The sequence below is a fragment of the Xiphophorus couchianus genome, chromosome 20 (assembly GCF_001444195.1).
Source record: "Xiphophorus couchianus chromosome 20, X_couchianus-1.0, whole genome shotgun sequence".
Lineage (NCBI taxonomy): Eukaryota > Metazoa > Chordata > Actinopteri > Cyprinodontiformes > Poeciliidae > Xiphophorus > Xiphophorus couchianus.
The window spans coordinates 19,531,641-19,556,555 of record NC_040247.1 but is presented as its reverse complement, the minus strand read 5'-3'; the positions used below and the strand labels follow the sequence as shown (position 1 = coordinate 19,556,555).

Below are 24,915 nucleotides of genomic sequence, written 5' to 3'. Positions count from 1 at the left end.
GCTCCAGGGTTATTTTTATTATTTAGAGGAACTGAAGCTTTTGTGAAGTGGGATAAAGTTGTAGACAGTCCCGATTACCAGTCAGCTTTGACCCAAACCTTCACAAGTCTGCTGGAAAACTAAAAATGAAGATAGTTTGAAACAAAATAATGCATTCAGAAGAGGAAAATCCACGTTGTGGAATTGCCATGCCAGAGTTTTCAGTAATATCTGACAGAAAATCTGAACGTTTACCTGGAGAGGGCTGTCTTCACAATCTGATGGATTTGGAGAAATTAGAGGTCAAATACGTCTGAGTGAGGATGTTAGGATGTTGCATGAAGATTAGAAGACAGTTAAATCAAAAAGGTGTTCAACACTGTATCAAAGTGTGTACTAGTACGTGTATGCAAATAACTTACTGCACCTTTCAGCTTTTATAGCAATAAAGTGTTAAATGATTTATCAGGGTCTCATGCTTTTACATCCAAAATAACAAGTGTTTTAAGAGGGTGGTGCACACTTTTCTGAACCAGTGCTAGCCTGCTAGCATGCACAAATATTCTGACATTAACTATATAGCAACACTTCTGAGGATCTTATAATCAAGACACAACATTCAATTGAATTAATAGGCAACCAGAAAATGTATAATAATTAAGGGCTGATAGAGTTAAATCTACATGTTTTCTTTGCAATTAAAGAAAATAATGCACTCTGTGCAATATGCCAAACCATTTTTGTCATGTTCGGTATAATGGAAACTATGTCTTCAAGTGGCTTGTATTAATTTAATAAAGTTATGAATAAAACAATTAATTTGATTACTTTGGGAATCATATTTGGGGAAGATGTTATATTGATGAAGTTGGTTATGAGTATTACACATTTTTCTGATTATGGGTTAAAGCTACTGAGAATTGGTTTAATAATCATCTAAATGTGACACACTAACACCTACATTATCCACAAACTGGCTCTTTTTCTCAAATTAAATTGCAAGAAGAGTTTAGTTAGAAATTCCCAAATTATCTGCATTTACATACAAATGCGTACAAAATGACAGCAGTGCACATAATGTGGGAGGTGTTTATTGTGAAAGCTCAACAAAGCTTGAGTTGTGTACTGCATCTCAGTCAAAGATTTGTCAGAGCCTGAAAACGGTTCATCAAGTAACATTAATGACAATAATATGCTGAATCTTATAGATTACAAAATTCACTTCAGATAACCTAAAAATGCAAACAGACACTGCAAATATTTGAAATAATAAACAATCTTTGGCCAGGTATGACTTGCATAAACCCTTTTTTAAAGTACTGGGTTACTTCATTCGGCTCAGATTTCTAACTTCTTCTTCATGGAAAGCTTGTAGAGGATTTGGTAGCCATCATCCCAGGCGTAGAGCAGCTGCTCCTGAGGATTGTACTTCAGGCTGGCATGAAAGCCGTAGCGCTTCGGAAAGTAAACCAGAGGCGCCTCCTCGTTAGTCACCAGGTCATTCACGTCAAACACACACTGCACTCGCGAGCGGCCAACCTGCTTGGTGTTATACACCACATACAGGGTGCCGCAGATGATGAAGGCCGTCTCTGCGTTCTCTCTTGGGCAGTTCGTGTCCCACATCTGCTCGACGTCCAGGGAGTTGCTGTCCATCTTAGCCATAGAGATGTGCCTCTCATTTTGCCTCGTGGCGAAGATGGCCCACAGGCCCTCCTCGTCCACGGCCAGGTCCATCACCGTCTCAGGGTTCAGGCCGTACACAGGAACATGATCCTGCACTGGAAAGACCACACTGTCTGTAATAGACTTATTTTTTGTGTCGAATTTGACCACCTTTATCTCCTCTTCCTGATTCACGTAATACACGTGGTCGTTGTAGACCACATGTCCGGTTCCCTTCCAGGACGAGGGAATCTTCAGGTCGGTGGACAGAGAAAAGCCAGCTGAGCGAGTGAAGTCTTGAACCGTGGAAAACTCGTTGATGGTGTCCTCAGCTGTCCCATTGAAGATGTAAACCTTCCCAGAGGCTCCGCCTGCGTCTTTGGTCCACATCCCCTTTGGCCCTCCGACCCTCTTCAGGATCTTCATGGCTTTAATGCTGGAGATCATATCACTGCAGTCTGTAAAAGACATGAGGGACAGCCTTTACACAATTAGTTATAATTTTCTAATGCTTTGACATTTTTAAACACTGTAAAAATTCATTGTAGTTTTGGTGTCCTGCCTTCCTGTAGCTCTTCAATTAACCAGGAATCTTTGTCGGGATTGTCTTTGTGGACTTCTCTTTTACTTTCAACACCATCCCCAGGAAGATGAGTATTCAAAAGAGACATCAAGTCAACATTTCACCATGCCTCATTAATATCATCCATAACTTTCTGACCAATAGACCGCAAGCTTTGCAGGTGGACACAACCATTTCAGCAGCGCTCTCCACCAGCACTGGAGCACCACAAGAGCGTGTACTAAGCACCTTTCTTTACACATACTGCACAAACAGCTGTACTAGTCCTTCACCAAGCACCTTATTCCTCAAATACTCCAGTTACGTTGTCGTTCACAACATGGTTTAAAACCATTTACCTCTACCTTAATACCAGCAAAATAAAGGAAATCATCACTGGCCCTCTGCCATTTAAACAGCATTACTATGAACAATATAGATTGTAAAAAGAATGGAAAGTTTTATTATTGTTGTAAGTTATTATTACAGAGGATAATAAACTCACCTGTAACCAACACATCAACAACTTTAAAAAGAGAAGCCAACAAACACTTCCTGCCATCACACATATACTCAAATGACTGTATATCATCACCAAAGCATCATCCAGCCAATTCTGCTTTATGGTTCAAAATGTAATCTGTTTTTTTTCCCTTTCTATTTTGCTCCAGATATCTCTATAAAGTAGATGTTTAATTCACCCCAATAGTCACATATTTCTATCTACACTCACCATTTTATCTATCTATACAAAAATACAAAATAATACAACAAATACTCTTCATAATAATAGACTTGCTAGTATGTGTATTTGTTAGATTATTACTAAAATAGTTTTCCTCATTGGCCTCAACCAAGAACAAATTTCACAAGTACTCTTCAAAATAAAAGCCCCAATATTTAGTCACATTGGTAATGAAGCAAAACCAATGACAAGTGTATTTTTGGCCCTTCAAATTGAATGATATGATGTAAGAACTGCATTTTTATCTGAAGTTTGATGAATAAAAGTATCCAGGTTCACCAGTTATCAGGAGTTCAGTTCTCTACCAGCACATCTCACCTGTGAGTTTGAAGTATTTGGCCTTCTGCTTCTCCTTAACCAGAGTCACCTGCTGCTCTATCAGCTTGTCGTCCACGTCCACGCACGGCTGAGCCCCGTTCTGCGTCTCCAGGTAGTCCAGTTCCCGTTCGACCCGGTCCACCCTCGTCCCCACTCCGTCCAGAGTCATCCTGAGGGTTTCTTTCTCTTTGTCAAGACTCTCCAGCTGAGAAACCATCTGCTGCTTCAGCTCCCGCAGCTCGGAGGCATAGCGTGTGGTCTGCTCTTGCCACAGAGAGATTCTGTCCTGTTGTAAACAAAGCTGATTAGAGCAGCCTCAGTCTAACCGCAACTTCTAAAGATGTTTATTTTATACTGCAACTAAAATAGTATTTGCTATAAATGACTCAGGCCCACAATTTTCTGTGGCCTTAGAGGCCTCCTTTAATCAGGAAGGACCCACACATAGCAAGCACCCACTCTGCCTGACTGTCTTCCAGGAAAATGGTCTGAGATCTCTGTCGCAGATATTCTGTAAAATATTTCATGAACGATTATTTTTGCCAATAACGACAGAATCTGCTGTATGGGAACTGAGGACACATTTTGTCTCGTCCTTCTTTGCAAAATTGCTTTAATTCAGCCACTGTGGAGGATAAGCACAACCCGTTTAGAGTCAGGTCAAAGCATCTGAGTTAGCGTCAAGTCCAGACTTTGACTAGGCCACTCCAAAAACTCCATATCACTCAGACCTGAGAATGGGCACAAGGTCACAAACCTTTCTTTAGGATTTTCTGGGAAAGAGCAAAACTCAATCAATTACAGCAGGCAGGAAAAGTCCATCATGTTTGACTTATCTGAAATTACTGTGTTAGCTACACACACACACACACACACACACCCCCACACACACACATGCCCACACACACCCCCACACACAGTTTTTTCATCACTTGTGGGCACTTCACATTAACTTCCATTAATTTCTACAGCCTAACCCTTACCATAATCCTAACCCTAAACCTTAGGTTTAGGGTTAGGGTTAGTAGTTTGGGTTAGTAGTTAGGTCTGTGACTAATTACTAACCCAAAAACAACAATTTCCCTCATGGGGACCAAGAAAATGTCCCCACAAGGAGCAATGGTCCCCATAACCCCTCATTGTAGACAGAAATAGGTTCCCATAAGGATATGAAAACCTAGTACACACACACACACACACACACACACACACACACCTTCCAAACAGTTGCCCATTAATTAAGTGAGTTAGCAGAATAAGTTCCCAAAATGTGAGACAATCAACATGTTTTCTTTTTGAATAGCAGCTTCCTCATAGTTAAATCATGAACACTGACCTTAACTGAGCCAAGTGATGCCTTTAGTGTTTAGGACGTTGATCCGTTTCTATTTAAGACCTGCTGGATGAGTCAACAATGTACTTTTGTAGTAATTTTAATAGGCGGACCACTCCTTGGAGGGTTCACCACTGTTTCATTTGTATGTCTCAAAATGAGGCTTGTTAGTCTTAAATCTTTAGAAGTGGATGGTTAACTGTTTCCTGACTGATTTATTTATCTTGTGTTCATGAATTTCTTCAGATCAGAGGACGGCGCTTTGGTTGTAAAGCTCTTACAGCCGGCTCACGTAGCTGAATAGATTCCTCAAGTGATTTCTTAATTCAACAGGTCAGGTACATACTTGAAATTGAACTCTACTTTCCATAAGAATCAAAGTATGTAATTAGAGATTATCGATATTTTGGGAGACTAAAAAAGTGTCTTGGATACTTTTTTACTTGAATTAAATCATAATTTGATGACTGCTTTTCTGTATTTAATCAGGTATATTTGCTAGATTTGTTTTTATTATTTGAAACAAAATCTGCAAAAACTTTTGTATCGCACCAAATCTTGCACACATTCACTGTGATGAACAACTGCAACTTCATCGTTCCAAATGCATTTATTCAGAATTATGTAATTTATAGAAACTTAATGTTTTTGTCATCACATTGTCTGCAGTTAGAGCTGCAGGCTCAGACGAAAGAAGCTCACGGTTCACATCAGTGCAACCGATCTGTATTCCCAACATTTTCCCCAGGATTTTGCCCACATCTGCATTCCATTGCATCAGTTTCTGAAAGTTTCCTCTGCGGGGAAACTCTGGCACTGAGGACTCGACAGGAAGAGAAAAAGTCTTACCTCAATCGCAAGGAGCCTCCGTTCCAAGTAGTCAATAAGAGCTTGGTGCTGAGCAGTAGCAGAGTAAACCAAAGCAAGCAACAGCACGAATCCTCTCATTTTGTCGCAGCTCAGGAACCTTTGGGCTACAGTAAAAACCTGACTGGATGTCAGAGAGTGTGAGGGAAGCAGCAGACTCCCAGAGGTGGGCTGGAATGTTTTACTTAGCCGTCTGGGAGGAGCCACAGCCATATGGTGGTGGAGGCACTGGACAATACTCCTTACTCTACAGTTTTATCTTGTTTGGTGATCTTGGAAGAAAAACGACAGTGGAGCATTTTTAAATGAACTTGGCGTTTGGCTTTAAGGGTGCCGGACCCTTCTACTGTCTTAAACATTCGGTTTTAAAGACACTCAAAGACAGAAGTTACATAAAGGAACAAAGGAAAAAATGTGAGGTGCTGCTCTCCTCTGTTTAGACAAAGACACCAGTGGCTGGAAATTCAATTTAGAAGGAAATGCGTGTCATATTGTAATGTCTTTAGCAAACTATCTGCACTCTATATTAAAGCATACACAGCACCTTGACATTTTTCTCAGTAAAGATATTTCAAATGAGGCTTTGGACACAGAATTAACTCTAAAATTGGAATAATACACACATAGAGAAATTAAAAGATAGGTCCATAAATTATGTGTAGTAAAGTGGATCAACTGTTGAACACAACTACTGAGATTGATTAGCAAAAAAGCCTTAATTGCTCATCAACTTCATGACGTCTCCTGTCTGGAGAAACTAGTTGCATGTAGCTCAGGTGTGACTTTTGGTACATTTTATCCACACAGTCTTCATATCCCAAAGGTCAGAGTCTGGCGAGTAGCTGGTTCACTACAGCAGTTTAATTTTCTCTGATCACAAACTGAGCATCCCCACAGCACAATACTGCCACTGCTGTGTTCCCATGTAGGGATGGTGTGTGAAATGTACGAGCGTTTTGCATTTTATTTTAGACTAATTTGACTAGGACATATTTTTTTCTCCATATTTTCTATATTTCCTACATGCTTTGTGGAAAACTTTGAGACTCTTTAGGACTTTCTATCATTCTTCCACAAAGGTCAAACTTGAGGTTTAATCCACGACTGTCCTGCCAACAAATCCTCCCACCTGGTTGAGTATCTCTGCAGCTCTTGGGAGTTTCTCTGACTGTTCTCTAACCTCTACTGAGATAAAACTACAAATATGCAGCAGCCCACTTTCTACTCAGGTGATTTCCAAAAAGAAGTATTTGATTGGATTTATTGGAAATAATTTAATGATATGAGAGTAAAGTGGGATGATTACAAAAGATAACACTTTTCACATTTTTATTTTTGCAGTTGTAATGTGACAAAGTTGAAACAAAAACAATCTTAAGGGTAAATACTTTTGGAAGGCACTATAACTAGAATATTTGTACAAACTTGGTGAATAGCAAACCTTTTATTTTAATATTCTTCAAGTGTCAGTAAAAATGTTTAAGTTTTTTCTGCTTATGAAAGTGAATGTAAAAATAATTTGTTTTAATAAGATATAGCTTATTGCATTTGTCAGATTTATCACATGAATATTTAACAGCTCGAATCTCTCCGACACAACCAGCAGTTATCTAAACAAGTTTATTTTTTCAACTGTATATAAACAATATGTATAAAATTTGTGCATTAGGCTTGAATAAAATCTAAAGTAAGAACAATGCAACACCAAGTTTAATTCTGTAAAATGACAGTGAACTACTGTAAATCAGAACCTTAGTCTCAAACGAAGAGCTTTAAAACCACTTCAAGACCGTTTGCATGGAACTGCAAGAAAAGAAAAGTCGACCCGGAGGGCAGCTGGTGCGACCCGGTGTTTATCCAGCACCAGACTGTTGTGCTGAGAGCCATCTCTCGCTCTCAAGGTTACAGAGAATGCAGATTGCTTTATTTGCACAATCCCACAAATTCCTCAATTTAATTTGACTCTAATCAACAAACTAAACTCAAACATCCAAAAGCTACTTACATTTAAACGGGGAAGCTCAAGAGCAATCACTGTTCTGGCCTGAACGTTATCAAAGAACATCTTGAATCATTAATTGCAGATCAAATATGGCAGTTGTGCATAAACGTGCACAGTAGAATGAGAAATGACGGGTAAACACTTGGAACCATAACAGCAGGACCTCCGTCTGGCTAAGTAAAGGCTGCGTTTAGATACTGAGGGACCCTTCGTCTCCTGTAGTGTCCAGGTTCTCTGTCCGTTGCAGGCACAGGCCTGAAGCAGGGCAGGCGGTCCTTAATGCTTTGATGTTACTCCGATTCCAACCAGCCTGATGCTTTGCACAAATCACAGTCTGAGATGAGGAACTGGCATGGAGACGTCCCGGAAGAACCGATGTACAAGTGCATTTTTGGCAGAAATCCTCTTGTTTGGGTCATAGGTCAGCATTTCCTAAAGAAAAAAATAAGTCCATCATGCATCAGTATTTCACTCTGTCACCAGCTAACAGCTTTTTTTTTTCAAACAAGTGAAAATGTTCTCACTGCCAGCAGCTCTCTCCCGTCTTCATCGAGAAGAGGCACCACCTTGGCTAAATCCTGCCGAGCCCACTTAGGGAAGGACGGTTTGTAGTCGGGCATCGACGTGACTCCAGGCCACACGGTTTCATCTGGCGTTCCCAACGTACGGAAGATTCTGAACAACTGGTCTATCTCCGAGTCACCGGGGAACAACGCCCTCCTGGTGACCTGAGGACGGAGAGCGACCATGCTGCCGATCAGAGACCACTCCTGCTTTGTTAAATATTTATTGTGGGAAACGCTCATGTTACCATTTCGGCAAAGATGCACCCCAGACTCCAGATGTCAACGGCCGTGGAGTAATATTTGCAGCCCAGGAGAATTTCTGGTGCTCTGTACCAAAGTGTGACAACCTGGAAAATGTGGAAAACACAATTTCTTCCAGTAAGAGACCAAGACTTAGAGACGCTCTGAACAGAATAATGGGGATATTTTCCAGGTTTCACAGTTTTTTTTTTTTTTTTACTTTTCTTTCTGAGCAACATCATAAGAAGAAATTAGAATAGCATTTAGAGCATTTTTGTAGACTTCCTGCCAGTCATTTTTTATTTACATATACAGTAGGCCTGTCACAATAGACAATAAATCAATGAATTGCATGATAAATTAAAAGAAAATCAATCATTTTCATTTGTTTGATTTATTGTTTTTATATTCTCTTTCTCTTTTTACCAAAAACTGAATGATTACAGTCTTCAGTCTGGTGCTTTACTGTTGATCGCAATAATTTCTCTGACAATTTATTGTCCCGCAAAATTTGTTATTATGACAGGCCTATTTACATATATTAGGAGCAGAAGTGAGAGATAGTAGATAGAATGGAAATATCAGGAATCTTTCAGGTGCAATAGCAGTAAAGTGACGGGCAATAACAAATAGACTCACACAAAGAGGAAACAAATATAAAAACAGAATAAAGACTAAAATACTGCACAATAAAGGCATAATGTTTGCCATCATCATAAATAAGATTTTGCTTTAATAAAACACACAAATTAAATTTCTTTATTTTTTTTTAAACATGTCTTTTGCATCCTATGGCAGCAATCGATGGGAATACTGAAACTTAAACATTCCCTAAGAGAATGTATACTCTACTTACTCTACTTACTCGATTTACAAAATCCATCATGTTTCACTGCAGAGGTTAAAACCTCAATAAGATAAATCAGAGCAACTTTGTTGCACTCTGTTCAGCCTTCCTGTTATCTGCTGAAACTCTTTCACTCTTCTGAAGGCTGAATGAATAGCAAATATGTCTCAACATACCATAGAATTTTTTTTTTTTAAACAGCTTCTTAAATCTTTATGCTTACTGTCTTTATTTTTGAAAGAGCTGGTATGACATGGAAATAATTTATGTACAGTGTCAACACTTTATCGGGGAACTTGAACTAGGAGAAACTTGTGGTTTGTTCAATGGCTGGATGTGAGGGAAAAAAAGAATAAAACAAAACCTACTACCATCTTACCTCGTGTGTGTAAGTGCGAACGGGAACGCCGAAGGCCCTTGCGAGGCCGAAGTCCGCCAGCTTGATCTCTCCTTGGGCGTTGATAAGGAGGTTCTGGGGCTTCAGGTCTCGATGCAGAACTCTGTGAGAGTGGCAGAAGGCCAGGCCTTGCAGCAGCTGGAAGAGATAGCTCTAAAACAGAGAGACAACAGTAACAAATAAACACACACTCACAAAAAAAAAATTATTCATGCCACTAGGAAAGTATTAAGATAAACATGGAGCTATAATTACCTTAACCAAAGGCAGCGGGATGCCAGTGACTGACGAAGAGTCCATGAACTTTTTCAGATCTTGATGGAGGAACTCAAAAACGAGGTAAAGTTTGTTCTCGGTGTGAATCACATCTCGCAGCCTAAAAGAGCAGAAGAAAAGAGGTTGGTTATAAATCTAAAAAGGCAACCAGCATAATCAGAACATGTGTTCTGCTAAAATGTTACTAAAACTTACTTGACAATATTTGGATGGCTGAGTTCTTTCAGAAGGGAAATTTCTCGGATGGCTGTGCTGGGAACGCCCTCCGTTTCCCTGGATACAAAGAAAAGAAGAGTTATCGCCCGCTTGCTCTCTTCATTCGTTCACAGCACATAGGATAATGATTAAAAAAAACCCTAGTTTAAAAATTACTACAGCAAAACATGCACCTAGGGCGCACAGAGAAACCCAAAACATCCCTGACCAACTCCGTAAACTGACTTTCTCCATTAAACATATTTTTAATTGGCTACTTATCAGAGACAATCAAGATTTCAACTTCTCATTTGCTGTAGTGCCATAATTTGCAGAATTAAATGCTTGAAAAACACCACTCTGTGTGTTTCAAATAATTCATGCTTTGAATTTAATTACTGAAATAAATTAACTTCAGTGTTATTCTGTTTTATGGAGATGCATCTCTAAGTTTAATCATATAGTAAAGACTGGAAAACCTAGAAACAAACTGTTCTCCTCTGGTTGTCCTAAAATTGGCCGGTTTAAGATTCTCACAGTACAATAAGCTTACGTAAAATAATTGATAGTATTAAACAAAATTCTGGAATAAAAAAAATCTAATTTTAAAACACAAATACAAACAATATAGTGCATATATCAATAATCTTGTTTATTGTAGTTTAACATATTTATATAATATGAAACGCTGATTTCAATCAAAGCCTCAGGATGAAAACTTGCTATAATTAATTAGGATTTTTAAGCTTGTTTTAAAAATATTATTCCTTTCTGCCACAATATCTGGGGGAGTATATGGAGCTGATAACAGCCCGGTAATTAAGTCAGGCTGACTGATGATGTAATCAGCCTGCAGTCAAACATGCTGCTTGTAGCTCACCAAATGTAGATTTAAAACATTCTTATGTTGATGAGGGTGATTTCAAGCGCTTCATTCTAATCTAGCCTTGAACTGTTATCTGGATTTTTTTTTTTAAATACTGAGCATCAGTGCTTGTTTCCCAATAGTGAGTATCAACGTGCTGATATTGCTGGGTATGTGGCATTTCCTGGTAGACTCTGGCGCTGACAATAAAACTCAGTGGACCACCATGGATTGGCTCCCCGAATCATAACAGACAGTGGAAAATTCACACTGTTGGACTTCCAAATGAAATCAAACCTGACTTTCATCTAAAAAAAAGAAGATTTTGGCCCATGAGCAACATTCCAGTCCTTTTTCTGATTAGCCCTGATGAGATGCTTCTGAAACACTGATTACACCCACACTCCCAAATTATTAATCTCCCCCAATCTCTTGAATAGGCTGTGCTTCACAATCCACTCCAGGTCAAGGTAATCCCTGCTCCTTGAGCAGGTTTTTCCAGTCACAGTTTTTCCTGATTTACAGCATCAATATAAAGTAAGTTATACGTGTTCATTTAAGATGAACACGTGGAAAAAAAACCTACTTGCTTTGTAATTAATCAACATCTATACAATACTTCAGTTGCACTTTAATGATATTTTAGTTTAATGAGAGAGAACTGTAAGCTTTACGATATAAAAAGTTTAACTTTTCAGGAAACACAGACGAGTGTATGTGTGTCTTATTACAGCATTATTTTTGATGCATTATATTTTGCTTAGGTTTTTGTTTGCTTATTATTAGTTTATGGAGGAGTGCATCTAAAGCTAAGGTGAAGAAACTCCCGAGTTATCTTTTCCTGTTTCCTGTAGCTAATGACAATATCCCACGAGGTACAAACATCCAAACGTTTAATAAAACATGAGGTTGTGTCACTAAATCATAACCTACTGCACCAACAGTGAGTTGACTTACGTATCCAGTCTGATTTTCTTCAGAGCAACAGTTTCTCCTGTCACTTTGTTCTTGGCCTTGTAAACCACTCCGTACGTCCCTTCTCCTATTTTCTCCACCTTTTGAAACGTATCCATATTGAAGGTAAACACCAAGCAGAACTTTGCTGTGGGGTTAGCAGCCTAGCACGGCTGCTCTCTTTGTGTCGGAGCTAACGGCTACAGGGACAGACGTTAGGGGACGACGCGGGGACCGACCGGCTGCTACTCCGGCTGCTTCCGTCATGCAAGCCGGGAACGCTTCAAACGAGAAGATGGGGTCGAGAAGAGAGTCTTTCGGGCACAAAGCTCTACTAACGAAAACGAAAGAAACTAAGGTGTGTACGCTCCGTTGGTGGACCAACGTAAATCTAAGTGTTGGCGAGGCGGTTGAAGCCGCTACCGAACCAACACAGCAGCGTTTCCCGCGTTGTGCCGGGTGCGTTCGATTATGTGTCCGGGGCACACCGGATATTTCAGATGAGTAATATTCTCACGGTTATTTTACTACTTTTCCCATAGCGCCCTTTCTTCGAAACGTTACCAATGACGTTATCGATTTCTAGTCTGTTAGATGCAACACAAATTAATTTGAAATGTGGCTTAAATACTTTGTTTTGTTCCAAATAGCTTCTGAGCGGGTAAACGGGTATGCGCGGCTAACGGACCTCGAACATCACGTGGTTAAAAACACGGTGACGTTGTTCATGACGTAGTTAATATGGGAGGAGAAAGTTTCTGTCACACAAAATTATTATTATTATTATCACAATAAGTATATATGATCATCATAATATGTTATTTTTATATTATAACCTACTATAACATAACATAATATGTTAGAATATTATATAATAATATTAATAGTTAATATAATAATATAATAATAATCATCATTATTATAATATTATTATATTTTCATAAAATAATGTAATAATTATTATTATCATAATCATAATTGTTATTAATAGTATTATTATATTATTATTGTCAAAATATATATTGAAGTGAAGTGAAGCCGATGGTGCGTCAGTAGCTTCAACAAGAGAGAATTCATAGGAAGAGTCAGTAACGCCCTCTAGTGGCATTTATCTGGTTGGTATACAATTTGGTTTTTAGTGAGTGTGAGTGAATCATCAGTGAAAAACTAAAGTTTCACATAAAGTCTTCCTGTGATCATGTGAGCTTCTGGTGTTCATCCAAGCCAGCGGGTGGATTAAACCCTTACAAAGGCTTGGTAAGAAGAAACAAACAATGAATGGGTGCATCCTGTTGCACAGCACGCTTGAGCTTAAAGAGCCGATGCACCAGTTCACCAAATTAAACGTGCAACAAAAGCAACCTGACAGATACCAAATCAGGGAAAACGTTGACATTCTCATTCTCATTCTTTTTATCTCTTCACTGTAGTGAGAAAAAATTCCCTCTGAAGACACAGACAGCTTTGTTTTCTACCATAAAGCTTAGTGACAGCTTTAAGAGCTTTATTTAAGGTCAAAAAGAAAATGAATCAGCCTAGGAGACTGAAAGTGTGGAAAAGTGTGATAACAGCCACTGTGTTTCCTCTGAAATGCATTGATTTAGTGCTTCTCAATTCCAGTCCTCAGCGCCCCCTTCTCTGCATGTTTTAGATGTGCCCCTACTTCAGAACAGCTGATCCAAATGATTGCATTACCTGTTAATCACTGCCTGTTAATCACTCATAGATTCAATCCAGGCGTGTGGTAGCAGGGAAACACCTAAAACATGCAGGGCAGGGGGGCCTGAGGACCGGAATTGAGAAACACTGTTAAGACGTAATTTGGTCCACAAAGAATTTGCTTCTGTCTGCTCGCACATAGAAAGCATTCACAACAATGCTGCACATGATCAAAGGCCAGAGGCTTAACACAAACAGCTGAAAAGGTTGTTTCAGAGTAGCTATCCATAAACTATTTCAATTTCCCTTCTGATTCCACATGCTTCAGTGGTGTTGATCTCAAAGAAAACTCTTTAACATAATCACAACGCCTTGGAAAAACATTAGCACCCCTTAAACCGCTTGTCCGTTTAGAATAGTTACAACCACAACGTCTTTTCATTGATGCCGCGACAGAAAGTAGTTCAGTATAACAAAATAGAAAGCAAACGGCACTGATGTCAAAATTCTGCATGAATAAAACATTAAAAAGTTTTGTGTGCGTTTGTATTCGGCCCCCTTCACTCTCATGCCCAAAATAAAATCCACCATCTCCATTCAAATGTAAAAAGTCAGTGAAATTTGTTGTCAGTATAAATCAGAGAAACTGCTCAGAACAGCTGGGCAAGCCCACAATTAGAGGCATTAAAAACACCTAAATAAAAGTATTTTCATGTGTTGAATGGGAACAGATCACATTCTGAAATCTAGAAATTGATGTTTACAGACACTCTTGATCCAACCTGTCTGAGCTTGAGCTGGTTTTCAAGGAAAAATAGAGCAGGATTTCAGTGTTTAGATGTACTGATTTAAGGTTCTGAATACAAATATATATTTCAAAACATTTAAACTTTGTGTATAATTATTTTGTGTGTTTGCTTGTTACATAAAATCCAACTAAACGTCTTGAAAGCTTGTGGCATTTCCTTTCACTTGTTTCCACTGTCAATAAAAAGCCTGGTCTGAACTCCAGGTTTTCCTCCATTTTCATCAAAACTTTCACTGAACAAAAAAAAAATCATCTTGCTTAATTAGATACCAAACAACCGTGTGTAACTGATGCTGGAACCGCCTTCTGCTTTGGGTTTTTATTTTTCACAAAATTTGTGAAATATCATTGCTTAGATAATACAAAGCTTGGATAATAAAAAGAAAAGGAACTAAAGGTTGACTCTTTGTGGTATGTTGAGTCAGGTGCTCTTTTCGGGGGGGGATTTATTTCCTCTCAAACTCAGTTGTGAGCACATGAGGGGTCACATGCAGTGCAGCCTGAGCAGTCTCAGAGGCATGAGACATCACTGGGAAAACCACCAACAACTGGGATAAAACAGCTTAGAGTGACTTGTCTTCTAAACCAAGAGCTGGGATATTTCCTACTGTTATTTTTGAGTTGACAAAAAGAAATTAGTTAATTGAAACTTTCTAAATATTCATGATGTGACTCAAGTTTTGTATTTTATTTTCCTTTGGGAAAAATTAAGTGATTCTAGGATTATGCTAGGATAAAGTAATTCATCAAAAAGTAAAAAAAAATGATGCTGATAATGAAAATAAATGTGTGTTTTAATTGAATGACATACACTTTGCCTCTTAATCAATCATAAAAAGACAGATTTGGGGGTTTTGCCGCAGCGTGTTTTGGATTGTTATCTGTACAATACCACAGTGCTGCATCCCATTGGTTTGGCAGCTACCAAAGTTATAACGCAATTAGAAAGTAACATAAAAACACAGCAAATAGAGCGTACCAAAGCTGCAGTCACCCTCCATAAATACTTAAAAACTTATGTAATTGTTAAAATGTTGATGCATATTGACTTTGTGTCAGGAGGAAATTCTAATCATCATCTGTCCATTGAATTGAACATTATGAATCACTGGTTATTTTCTACCTGAGTTTTTGACCCCTTACTGTGACTCCATTGTTTTTGAAAATACTTCACCAGCAGCAAATGTTTCTGCACTATACAAAAAAAACCCTTATTTTTACTTGACAGGAAATTTACACAAGCAGCAGAAAAGGATCAAGATATGTTTTTAATAGGTTGAGATTTTGAATAATTTTTTTATATATAGTATTATTGCAGAGGAAGACAAAAGAATAAAAACTTATAATACAACTGAAACCAAACCACCTCTTATTGCTCTTGGTTTGGTGCGAGCTACAGTTAGCACTGCATGCAGCACAGCTAGCTGCTACTGGTGGTTAGAAAAGGAGCACTTTAAAGCACATGCCACAGAGGCTCAATTGGATTGAGATCTGGGAAATGTACATGTCAACTCCCTTGGCTAATCGTTGGACTATTCCAATCATTTCTGAAAAAGTGTTGCTTTGTGGCAGGATGTTTTATCCCGTTGACAAATGCCACACTGACAGGGGCCAATATATATATATACTGTATATACTGTATATATATATACATATATATATATATATATATATATATATATATATATATATATATATATATATATATATATATATGAAATATGAAAGTTTTCCTCTACCTCCTTGTTTTAGGTTTAGACTTGTGAATGGCTGAAGAATTGAAGGTTTAAAAAAGTAGAAATACGGCATGAAAAATCAAATTATTTATAGAAATTTTTCTTTTAGTCATTCGTCATTAAAAATGGATTCAGATGTTTATAAAAATCACAACATCCAACAATAACATTATTTATTTATTTTTTTTAAAGGATGCACCAATCTACTTTTTTCACTTTTGATACAGATATCTGAGATTTAGCATCAGTATAGAAAATCTGTGCTGAATTGACTTAAAATGTTTCTTTTCTTTAAACACTGACATAAATGTACTGGATTACAGGTTGCAGCAGTGCAGCACACTTAAATACACCAGGAGCTTCACAAGCTTGGTCAAACATGTTAAAACAACACAACTTTAAAGTGTTCAGTCGGTACAATTAGGAGCAGAACAGCCAAAGTAAAATAAATAATAAAGAAACAGAAACTGACAAAAACAATAAGTTGACTATCCTGGTAATATTTGTATTAGAATTATTACAGATATCAATGTCAGGTTGGTGGATCTCTAGTTACTTTTTTAGTGTGTATGTTTTTTTTTTTTTGACTAAACAAAAGCTATCATTTAACTTGTTTAGTTACATAGCTTTAAATTCACCCAACTCGTATTCTTAATAAAAGTTTGAATCCTCTTGAAGGATCTCAGCATGTCTTTGTTGCATCAAGAGTGGATTTCCTGAGCCGCAGCAGCCGAGGGTTAACAGCAGGATGAGGAGGAGAGGTGAAGGAAATAAAAGGATGCTATTGAATGGGCATCCACACTGATCTTGTGATTTCCATGCACACATGGTAATAAGGTCATATCTTAGCTGAGGAATGACTTGGGCTTTGCTCACAGGCGTCATGCACACATTGCTTTCCCAGTAAATACCTCAGGACATTAATTTTATTTATTGGAATGCATTTGTTCACTTTCTTTATGTGAAAGCTGTTGCTTCCAAAATGACCCAAACGATTCCAAAAAAAATAATACGGATGGAGTTTTATGCTAAAAGAAATGCACACAACACATACGGCAATAACATGTAAGAATATAAAGTAAAATAAAAGAGTTCAGAGAAGGAACAGAACCTCACAGGAAGGGGGTGGACCCAGACTACTGACTCCTGAGTGATCTCAGACGTGAGAGTAGATTTTATGGTAATTCAGGTTCGGGATCCATCTTAAAACCAGTGAGGGAGGCGTTTGTGGGTCCTGTTTGGGAGTTGTGTTGGGATTCAGGACGACAGGGTGAGGATCTGGGCTCAGCGAAAAAACACAAAAACTACCAAAGCAGGGATGAAGACTCTGGTGCTACTCCTACTGGCTTTCACATCAGCCATGGCGATTAGTGAGTATCCCTGAAAGCTAAAACAACAAAACTTATGCAAATATTTCCATGTGAATCTTTATTTTTTCAAGTATTTACTCATTTTGTTTGCTCATGTTTTCTAACAAAACATTATTCTGTTTGTTCACTGTTGCTTTTTAATGGCTTGGACCCGTAATTGAACAGCAAACAGACTGACTTCTTATTTCACGCTTGTTTCATGGTAACACAAGTTGCATTTTGTTTAAAAGTGAGAGGATAGATAAACATTTGTATGCCAATTTTATGCCATTAAAAGATTTTGGGGTTTTTAAAAAAAAAATAGTTTCAGTCTGGATTTATGAATAATTTCTGCCCTATAATCCATCAAACTGTGATGGATTTGAGAAATGATCTTCATATTAATGAAAGATAATTTAAAAGTCACTTGTTATTTTCTTTAAAGAGAGTTTTGTTTATCTGAAAACCAATAGTTTATAACAGGTTTGGGTAAAAGTGTGTCTGGGAGCCCTCATACCTCACACTGGGATTACTGGTGCTGCTCCTGCTCAGCTGAAAGTCACATGAAAGGGATTGAGGGGGATTGTGGGTCGTGTGACTCCCGCTTCTGAGAACCCTCACCTTCATCTTTACCACCAATGAAACACCTTATCATCATCACTTTAAATACTTTCTGGACAGCTGAAAACAAACTAAATCAATGATTTTTCTTTCCTTTAGACGTTGCTTCCTTAGATCACCGTTGTTGATGGGATTTTTTAATAAATTAGTGATACTTTTGCAGGACGAAAAAGCCAGTTCATACGTGACCAATCCTGGAACTCTCAGATGTATCCGGTGTGGAAAGATGGAGACGCAAGGTTTAGAAACTGTTGGTCTGGTGAGGCCCGCTTAGCTCTTCTCTCCCTAAATACTATCCATCCATCCATCCATCCATCCATCCATCCATGTTGGGTACACCTTGGATTTTAATATATGGTTTAATATATTTATGTTTTACAGGAGGTAACGTGACCTTTGACCTTAAAAACGATGCGCCCACCCTGACGGGAGCAAAAGCAACCTTCACCATCAGCCTTAACTTCCCCCCAAACCAGACAGTGCTGCCTGACGGACAGGTGGTGTGGGCACGCAACTGCACCGTCAACGGTAAGAAGCAAATAAAAATTGTTGTGATGCTGTTAATAGGATTACATTTCAGCCTCTTTTATTTCCCTTCAGCATGTAGAGCTTAATATGTCTGTCCCTGTGATTGTATGGTGAATGTGGCTGCTGTTGTTGCTCAGGCCGTGAGTATCAGGAGGGCCAAGCCGTTTATCCAGACAGAGGCGGCGAGTGGACCGGAGTTTTCCCTGACGGCACGCCTTTCAACAGGAGTCAGAACAGGAAACCATGCTACGTGTTTGTGTGGAAGACGTTCGGTAAATCACCATGAGTCTGCTGGAAACGCAGATTAGCTTTTATTGTGTCATGGGTGCAGGATTTCATTGTGCTCTTTTTGTGCAACTTTCGCGTTGTGATGAATCCTCTAGAGTGCAACTTTAAATCTTTAAAATTGAAATAGTTTTCCTTCCTTTTAATTTAAAACGTTTAATCTCCACCAAAAAATTAGGAAAATATTTACTGTAAATAAAGCTGTGGAAAAATTAAAAGACCACTTCACTTAAACCTGTTGAAACTTTTTGGTTATTCCACCAAATATTGATTTCTGAGCTCTTCCTGAGTTAAAACATTAGTATTGTTGTTTCTAAATGAATATCAATTTGTTTTCTTTGCATTATTTTAGGTCTGAAAGCACTGCATCTTTTTTGTTATTTTTGACTATTTCTTATTTTCTGCAAATAAATACCAAATTTTTGCCTGGAAGTTCAGAGACATTTTGTCAGTATTTCATAGAATAAAAGAACAATGTTCATTTTACTCAAACATATAGCTATGAAAAGTAAAATCAGAGAATCTGATCATTTTGTAGAGGTTTCTTCTTTTTTTCCAGAGCTATATCCTGTTTTGGGATTTTTCTTTAGTCTTACAAGTCTCTTATGAAATAAATAAATCAAGTTCAATCTGAAAACACAATTTTTTTTATCCCTTTCTGTGACAATGCAGCACCAGCTTTAATGGAGCAAAAAAAGATTTTTCACTCTTATTTAAAATCTAATTTTATTTCATTAATACGGAGTGCTGTGAAAAAGTTTAAATCAGCACTTCTAATATTTTGTTTCTAAGGAGCCAAACTTTCTCATAAACTTTTAAAGTGATCTCTGGATTGATTTGGATCGTCCTCATTTTTATTTTTGTATTTCAGGGCGTTACTGGCAGGTGGCAGATGGACCGTCCTCCTCGCTCACCATTGGGACGGACGACGTCCCACTGGGTTCCTACAACATGGAGCTGGTCATCTATCACTGCCGTGGGAGAGACAGGTTCATCCCCCTCGGCTACGCCTCGTCAGTCTTCACCATCACAGGTGTCCTTCAGAACAATTTCCGCAATCTACTGTATACTTAGAAATAATAAATACTACCAACCAGTCATATAACATAATGTCTAAATGCTTTACTTTGTCAATAGATCAGGTTCCATTCAGTCTATCCCTTTCTCAAGTCAATGATGTCAATCAAAATGACCAGAACTTCATCCAGAACCAAGCCATCGCCTTCACTGTAGCGCTCCACGATCCCAGCCAGTACCTGAACAGCGCCGACATCAGGTTCAGCTGGGACTTTGGGGACAACAGTGGGACGTTCATCTCCAGAGAGCACACCGTCACACACACATACCTGTCAGTAGGAGCCTTCAGACCTCAGGTGGTTCTGATGGCGAGCATTCCCTGTGGGAACCCCACAGCTGGTAAGACCTTACTCTGATCATGTACTCTGTAACACACCAGTATTATGTAAAATCAACTTTAAAACTTTATATCATGTTTTAAAGTTATGTAGTGTTGCTTTGATTTTCTTCAAGCATGTTTGGAAAAATCTTTTAATCTCTGGTGGCAGCCATTCAGAAAGCTTGCTCTCAAAAAACACTTGCTCCTACTCAGCTTCTCTTTGGTGCTGCAGTCTCCAAACCGAGCTTCTGCCTCACAGAGCGTCTCCCCCGCTACTCCTCCACTCTGCTCCTCCAGACTAGGGACAGCAGCAATTAACAAACATCTGATGAACTCAGCCCAGAATGGTTGTAAACGAGAAGCGTTGCTGTGCTGAAGGTGGAGTGTCTGAAAGAGCAGGAGTTTCTTAAAGAGTCAGAGGCCCAATTTCAAGACCATAACTTGCAAAGTCAAATTTCTTTAAAATCATGTTTGATGTGCAGCATTTCTATAACAACTGAAGGTAACATAGTTACTTGATTGTGTTTTTAAATGGCACTATGTGCCTGGAAAAAAAGATAATGCTGCCTCTTAAGGGTGAGCATACATGTGTATCTTTCTTAAAGATAACTGGGTTTGCACTTTTCCTTCCAGCCGCTCCCATCGATGCCTCTGCTGGTCCAGCTGTAGTCGTTGTGGCCTCCTCTCCTGCACCTCCTGCTGCAGCCGAAGGTGAGGATGCTACAGCTCTGGATGTTACTCCTCTTGACACCGCTGATGATGGAGAACCAGCCGCTGATACCGACACCGTGGCTGTGGAGGCTGCCTCCGTGGCTCCAGCAGGAGTAGATGCTGCTGTTGTTCCAGCAGAGCAGGATCCTGCCGACACAGGCGATGCTGCTGCAGTGGAGACGGAGGCTGCAGCTGGAGAGGTGGCCACTGTTGCCCCTGCAGCTGAGGAACCAGTAGAGGTGGAAGCTGCTGCAGAAGATGGCACAGAGGCAGCTGTGGAGGCTGTCCCTGCCGCTGCTGCTGCTGCTGCTGCTGTTGCTGCCACTGATGCTGCTGCTGCTTCAGCTGTCCCTGCCGCAGAAGGAGAAGAAGCTGCAGAGGTTGCTGAAGCTCCCACTGTTGCACCTGTGGTGGATGCTGCTGTGCAGGAGGAAGCCAACGAGGCAGCTGAACCCGCGTCTGTGGCCCCAGTGGTTGTTCAAGATGAAACCGAAGTCCCTGCTGCTGCTGTTGACAACGTTGTCGCTGCCACTGCTGCCACTGAGGCCGCAGCAGCAGAAGGAGCTGCAGCTGACACTGAGGCTGAAGTTCAGGAAACTGAAAATGCAGCTGCAGCAACTGTGGCTGCTGCAGGTGATGATTTTCTATAAATTCATACAACTACAACACAGACTACAAAGTCAACCTTTGATCCACTATAGCACTGCTTTAATAATCCCCTTCATTTTTCACTGGGGGAACAAACAGCGGAAGCAGAAGATGAGGGTGAGGGTGAAGTTCAAGCTGAGGTGGAGGCAGATCCAACGCAGGTTGTCCTAGTTGTGGCCAAAAGACAGGCCCCAGCAGAAAACTGCATAATCGACCGCTACGGCTCCCTCACTACATCTGTAGATGTTGTTCGTAAGTCTCATTCTGCAGTTCACATCAAATTTTACACAACGCTACTGTGTTATTAATAACAAACTCAATAGTTATTTTTGTCCTTTGGGCCTGCAGAGGGAATTGATAGTGTGGAGATTGTTCAGATGTCCAACGTTGTATCGATGGCAACTGAGCTGGATCAGAACGCTGTGGATGTCACCATTTCCTGTCAGGGAAGGTTGGTGCAAACTTTAAACACTTAATTTAAAACATATCATAAGTAATGCAAGTAATCATCCATTTGTCTATTTAAAAAATAATTAGTTTACTTTTAAATGTGCTGCAGCTTAAAGATGAACAACGTGAAAACTGGAAGTGTTACAATCATGACATCTAAAACTTTTTTACACACTTTTTAATGTGTAATTTCTTGTTAAATAATTATGACATTACTTTGCAAATGTATTCAAGGAACAGAAGATTCTCAGAGTAAATAGAAACATAGATGGGGCTAAATAAATATCAATGTTGGTAAACCTGCTAAATAGTGCAGATGACTTTAGATTCAGGTGGAGATTCAGTTTATAAAAAAATCCCTAAAAAAATCACAGCCGGAGCAACAACATGTCTTTGTTAGAATGGTCCAGTCAAAGTCCAGATATAAACATTTTTACAGTTTCTCCGTCAATTCTAACTCAAATTTGAGTTTTTTTGACAAACAATTGGCAAATGTTTCAGCCTCTAAATTTGCAACGCTGGCACATACACAGTCCAAAAGGAGAGGCTTTTAAAAAAAAAAATCATATACCAACTCCCTTCTATTTAACAGTTATTATTGTCGGTCACATAAAATCCCATTAGATACATAGAAGTTCATTATTCTAATGTGACAAAAATGTTCCAGAGTTATGGCCAGTCCTGCTGGATCTCTGATAGAGTGAACAATTATCTCAAGATCATATTATAGTTATTATTCTCAGACCAATGTCTTCTTTCCTCGCACTGTGTGTTTTTTCTCCGTAGCTTGCCCAGTGAAGTGTGCACGGTCATCTCTGATGCTGACTGTATCACACCGGTTCAGACCGTCTGCGGCGCAGCCTCTCCCTCTCCAGACTGTCAGATGATCCTCCGCCAGTTCTTCAACGACACAGGCGTGTTCTGCCTCAACGTCTCCCTGACTAATGACGTCAGCCTGGCTGTGGCGAGCGCCAGAGTCAATGTGGCAGTAGGTGAGCATCAGGAAAAGCCATGAGCAGCTACAAAACTTACTTCTGAATGTTGTTTAGTTTCATTTGTGAAATATGATTCAATTCATTTCAGCCTCTGGTGGTTCCCCAGCTGGAACTGCAGCCACTGTACTGGGAGTTATGGTTCTCGCCTGTGTTGTTTGTTGTATTGGGTTGATGTACAGGTAAGTGATTAAGATCCAAAATGTATCAGATAAAGATTTATTTATTTATAGAAAGATATTTTTTTCCCCTTTGAACTAATTTAGGGGATGTCCTGATTATTTTTCTTTATTATGGATGCAAATCCAAATCATTTAATACTTCATAAAGTATTAATTAAGCAGAGCCATGACGTGAATGACTTTAAAAACATACACAGTAAAATAATACAGCACAATTGCTCAACCTTTCCATCCACAATCAAATACAAAATTAACTTATAGTGAGCAGATTTAAAAGTATAGAAGATTTAAAAAAAAATGTTAATTTTTACCCCCTTCTCTAATCAAATGAAGTTGAGGAATAAGCTGGATTAAAAAAAACTATATTATTTTGATAAGGGATGTCCAAAGGGTGGTCTGTGGGCCATTCACAGCCCTCTGCTGACTTAGGTGGAATCCACATTTGAAATTATTACACTGGTGTTTTATTGTGGTAATGTCCATTACAATGTACTTTTTTAAAAATACAGAAGAAGCAGGATGTAAAAAAATAGCTTTGCTTTTTGCAAATTACCATTAATAATGTGTGGACAAGACTTAAAAAAGTAACACCAAACCTTCTCCTGCTAAGAACTGATTCAGGACTATGTTCACTCACACATGGAGCTGCTTTATTAATGTCACACTGTACAGGAAGAAATATCTCTCTTTATTTTATTTAATTTTTTCACACATAAACCGTCTTTGCCGGTGTTTCTGAACAGACGGTTCAAGCAGTACCAGCCGCTGACGGAGGAGCGCGGCGCCGGTAACGGCGGCAGCTTCGTGACGTCGGTGCCGTTGCTGCTGTGGAACCTGCTGAGCCGACAGTCGCCGGGCGAAAGCCGCCCGTTGCTTCAGGGAAGGATTGTCTGAAAATGATCACCAGTTCATGTACACGACATGTACATACTGTGCTAACACGCAGGCCTTATATATGTGACACCAGTTAGTAGATCATCTGTAAAAAAAAAACAAAAAAAACAACAAAACAAAACAGAAACACTTCAAATTTTATGGACCCATCTTCATGAATAACAATCAGGTGTCTTTTCTGTAATATGGAAAATTATTTATTTGTCCTGCAACATCTATTAAATGTCACTTGTAGTTAAAACAAGAAGTTTAATCAGTGGCCTACTTATTTTAACCTGCTAACAAATCAGTTTTTATTCATTTTACTTCTAAACAAACAAAGTTTGTTACAGATAGTATTATCTGTGCCACCCTAAAGCTAATAAAAATGAAAGTTTATCACCATTTTTGTTTCTTTAATGCTTTTTAATTAAGTTTCTGTGTAAATGGTTTAAACAAATCACACGTGAAAGGAGTAATGGGCTTTACCTCACATCAAAGTCTTGCTATTGAAATTTTACAACCAGACTTTTTGCGACTGCAGGATTTATTTAGAAGACCGCTCACAGTGCTGCAAGCAACAAACTAGCTCAATTTGTGAAATGATAAATAGCCTTTCACTCATGATTACACAAATGTGGTTTAGCTTTTACATTGACTGATGCAGAGCAGAACTAAAATCAATGGGAACAGAATCAACTAGCATCAATTTGAAGTTGCCTTCAAGCCTGGAAAAAGTAAGGAAACCCTAAAAGTGCACTCATCCGTTTCTCTGGATTAGTGATCTAAAAATATGCATATTTTTAACCCAAAAATCAACAAAAAGCAGTTGTTGTATATATATTTAGCAGAGCTGTCCACAGAGG

The 24,915-nt window shown here is 38.9% G+C and overlaps 3 protein-coding genes across 5 annotated transcripts; 1 reads left to right on the top strand and 2 right to left on the bottom strand.

The window, feature by feature from the left end:
• Positions 1-1,054: 1,054 nt before the first annotated feature.
• olfml3b (olfactomedin-like 3b) lies at positions 1,055-5,715 on the bottom strand. The gene is made up of 3 exons (XM_028003715.1): positions 5,452-5,715; positions 3,270-3,555; positions 1,055-2,102 (listed from the first exon to the last, which is right to left on the bottom strand). Exons 1-3 carry the CDS (start codon positions 5,680-5,682, stop codon positions 1,318-1,320), a joined length of 1,302 nt encoding a protein of 433 aa, XP_027859516.1. The 5' UTR covers positions 5,683-5,715; the 3' UTR covers positions 1,055-1,317.
• A 1,066-nt stretch (positions 5,716-6,781) lies between these two features.
• Positions 6,782-12,494, bottom strand: cdk2 (cyclin dependent kinase 2). Its single transcript, XM_028003717.1, has 7 exons — positions 11,815-12,494; positions 9,993-10,070; positions 9,777-9,897; positions 9,504-9,674; positions 8,283-8,384; positions 7,996-8,199; positions 6,782-7,903 (listed from the first exon to the last, which is right to left on the bottom strand). The coding sequence occupies exons 1-7, from the start codon at positions 11,928-11,930 to the stop codon at positions 7,799-7,801; spliced, it is 897 nt and encodes a 298-aa protein (XP_027859518.1). The 5' UTR covers positions 11,931-12,494; the 3' UTR covers positions 6,782-7,798.
• Positions 12,495-17,219: 4,725 nt separating this feature from the next.
• Positions 17,220-24,454, top strand: pmela (premelanosome protein a). 3 transcript variants are annotated; one of them, XM_028003653.1, is made up of 12 exons: positions 17,222-17,384; positions 18,148-18,243; positions 18,366-18,512; positions 18,650-18,784; positions 19,669-19,830; positions 19,935-20,213; positions 20,827-21,537; positions 21,640-21,804; positions 21,901-22,003; positions 22,789-22,994; positions 23,086-23,176; positions 23,920-24,454. In XM_028003653.1, the coding sequence occupies exons 1-12, from the start codon at positions 17,333-17,335 to the stop codon at positions 24,068-24,070; spliced, it is 2,298 nt and encodes a 765-aa protein (XP_027859454.1). In that variant the 5' UTR covers positions 17,222-17,332; the 3' UTR covers positions 24,071-24,454. The 3 variants fall into 3 exon arrangements, with proteins under 3 accessions (XP_027859456.1, XP_027859454.1, XP_027859455.1); XM_028003654.1 differs by having other exon boundaries at positions 17,333-17,384; positions 21,652-21,804; positions 23,920-24,070; XM_028003655.1 differs by lacking the exon at positions 23,086-23,176 and having other exon boundaries at positions 17,220-17,384; positions 23,920-24,041.
• Positions 24,455-24,915: the final 461 nt, after the last annotated feature.

Excerpts from the sequence above, each read along its gene's own strand:
- olfml3b (XM_028003715.1), bottom strand. The coding sequence starts at position 5,682 with ATGGCTGTGGCTCCTCCCAGACGGCTAAGTAAAACATTCCAGCCCACC. Across the intron at positions 3,556-5,451 it reads GGAGGCTCCTTGCGATTGAG|GACAGAATCTCTCTGTGGCA; the intron begins GTAAGACTTTTT and ends TGTTTACAACAG. Across the intron at positions 2,103-3,269 it reads CAAATACTTCAAACTCACAG|ACTGCAGTGATATGATCTCC; the intron begins GTGAGATGTGCT and ends TGTCTTTTACAG.
- cdk2 (XM_028003717.1), bottom strand. The coding sequence starts at position 11,930 with ATGGATACGTTTCAAAAGGTGGAGAAAATAGGAGAAGGGACGTACGGA. Across the intron at positions 9,675-9,776 it reads TCCCGCTGCCTTTGGTTAAG|AGCTATCTCTTCCAGCTGCT; the intron begins GTAATTATAGCT and ends TCTCTGTTTTAG. Across the intron at positions 8,200-8,282 it reads GGTGCATCTTTGCCGAAATG|GTCACCAGGAGGGCGTTGTT; the intron begins GTAACATGAGCG and ends CTCCGTCCTCAG.
- pmela (XM_028003653.1), top strand. The coding sequence starts at position 17,333 with ATGAAGACTCTGGTGCTACTCCTACTGGCTTTCACATCAGCCATGGCG. Across the intron at positions 20,214-20,826 it reads CTGTGGGAACCCCACAGCTG|CCGCTCCCATCGATGCCTCT; the intron begins GTAAGACCTTAC and ends TTTTCCTTCCAG. Across the intron at positions 21,538-21,639 it reads AGCAACTGTGGCTGCTGCAG|GGGAACAAACAGCGGAAGCA; the intron begins GTGATGATTTTC and ends ATTTTTCACTGG.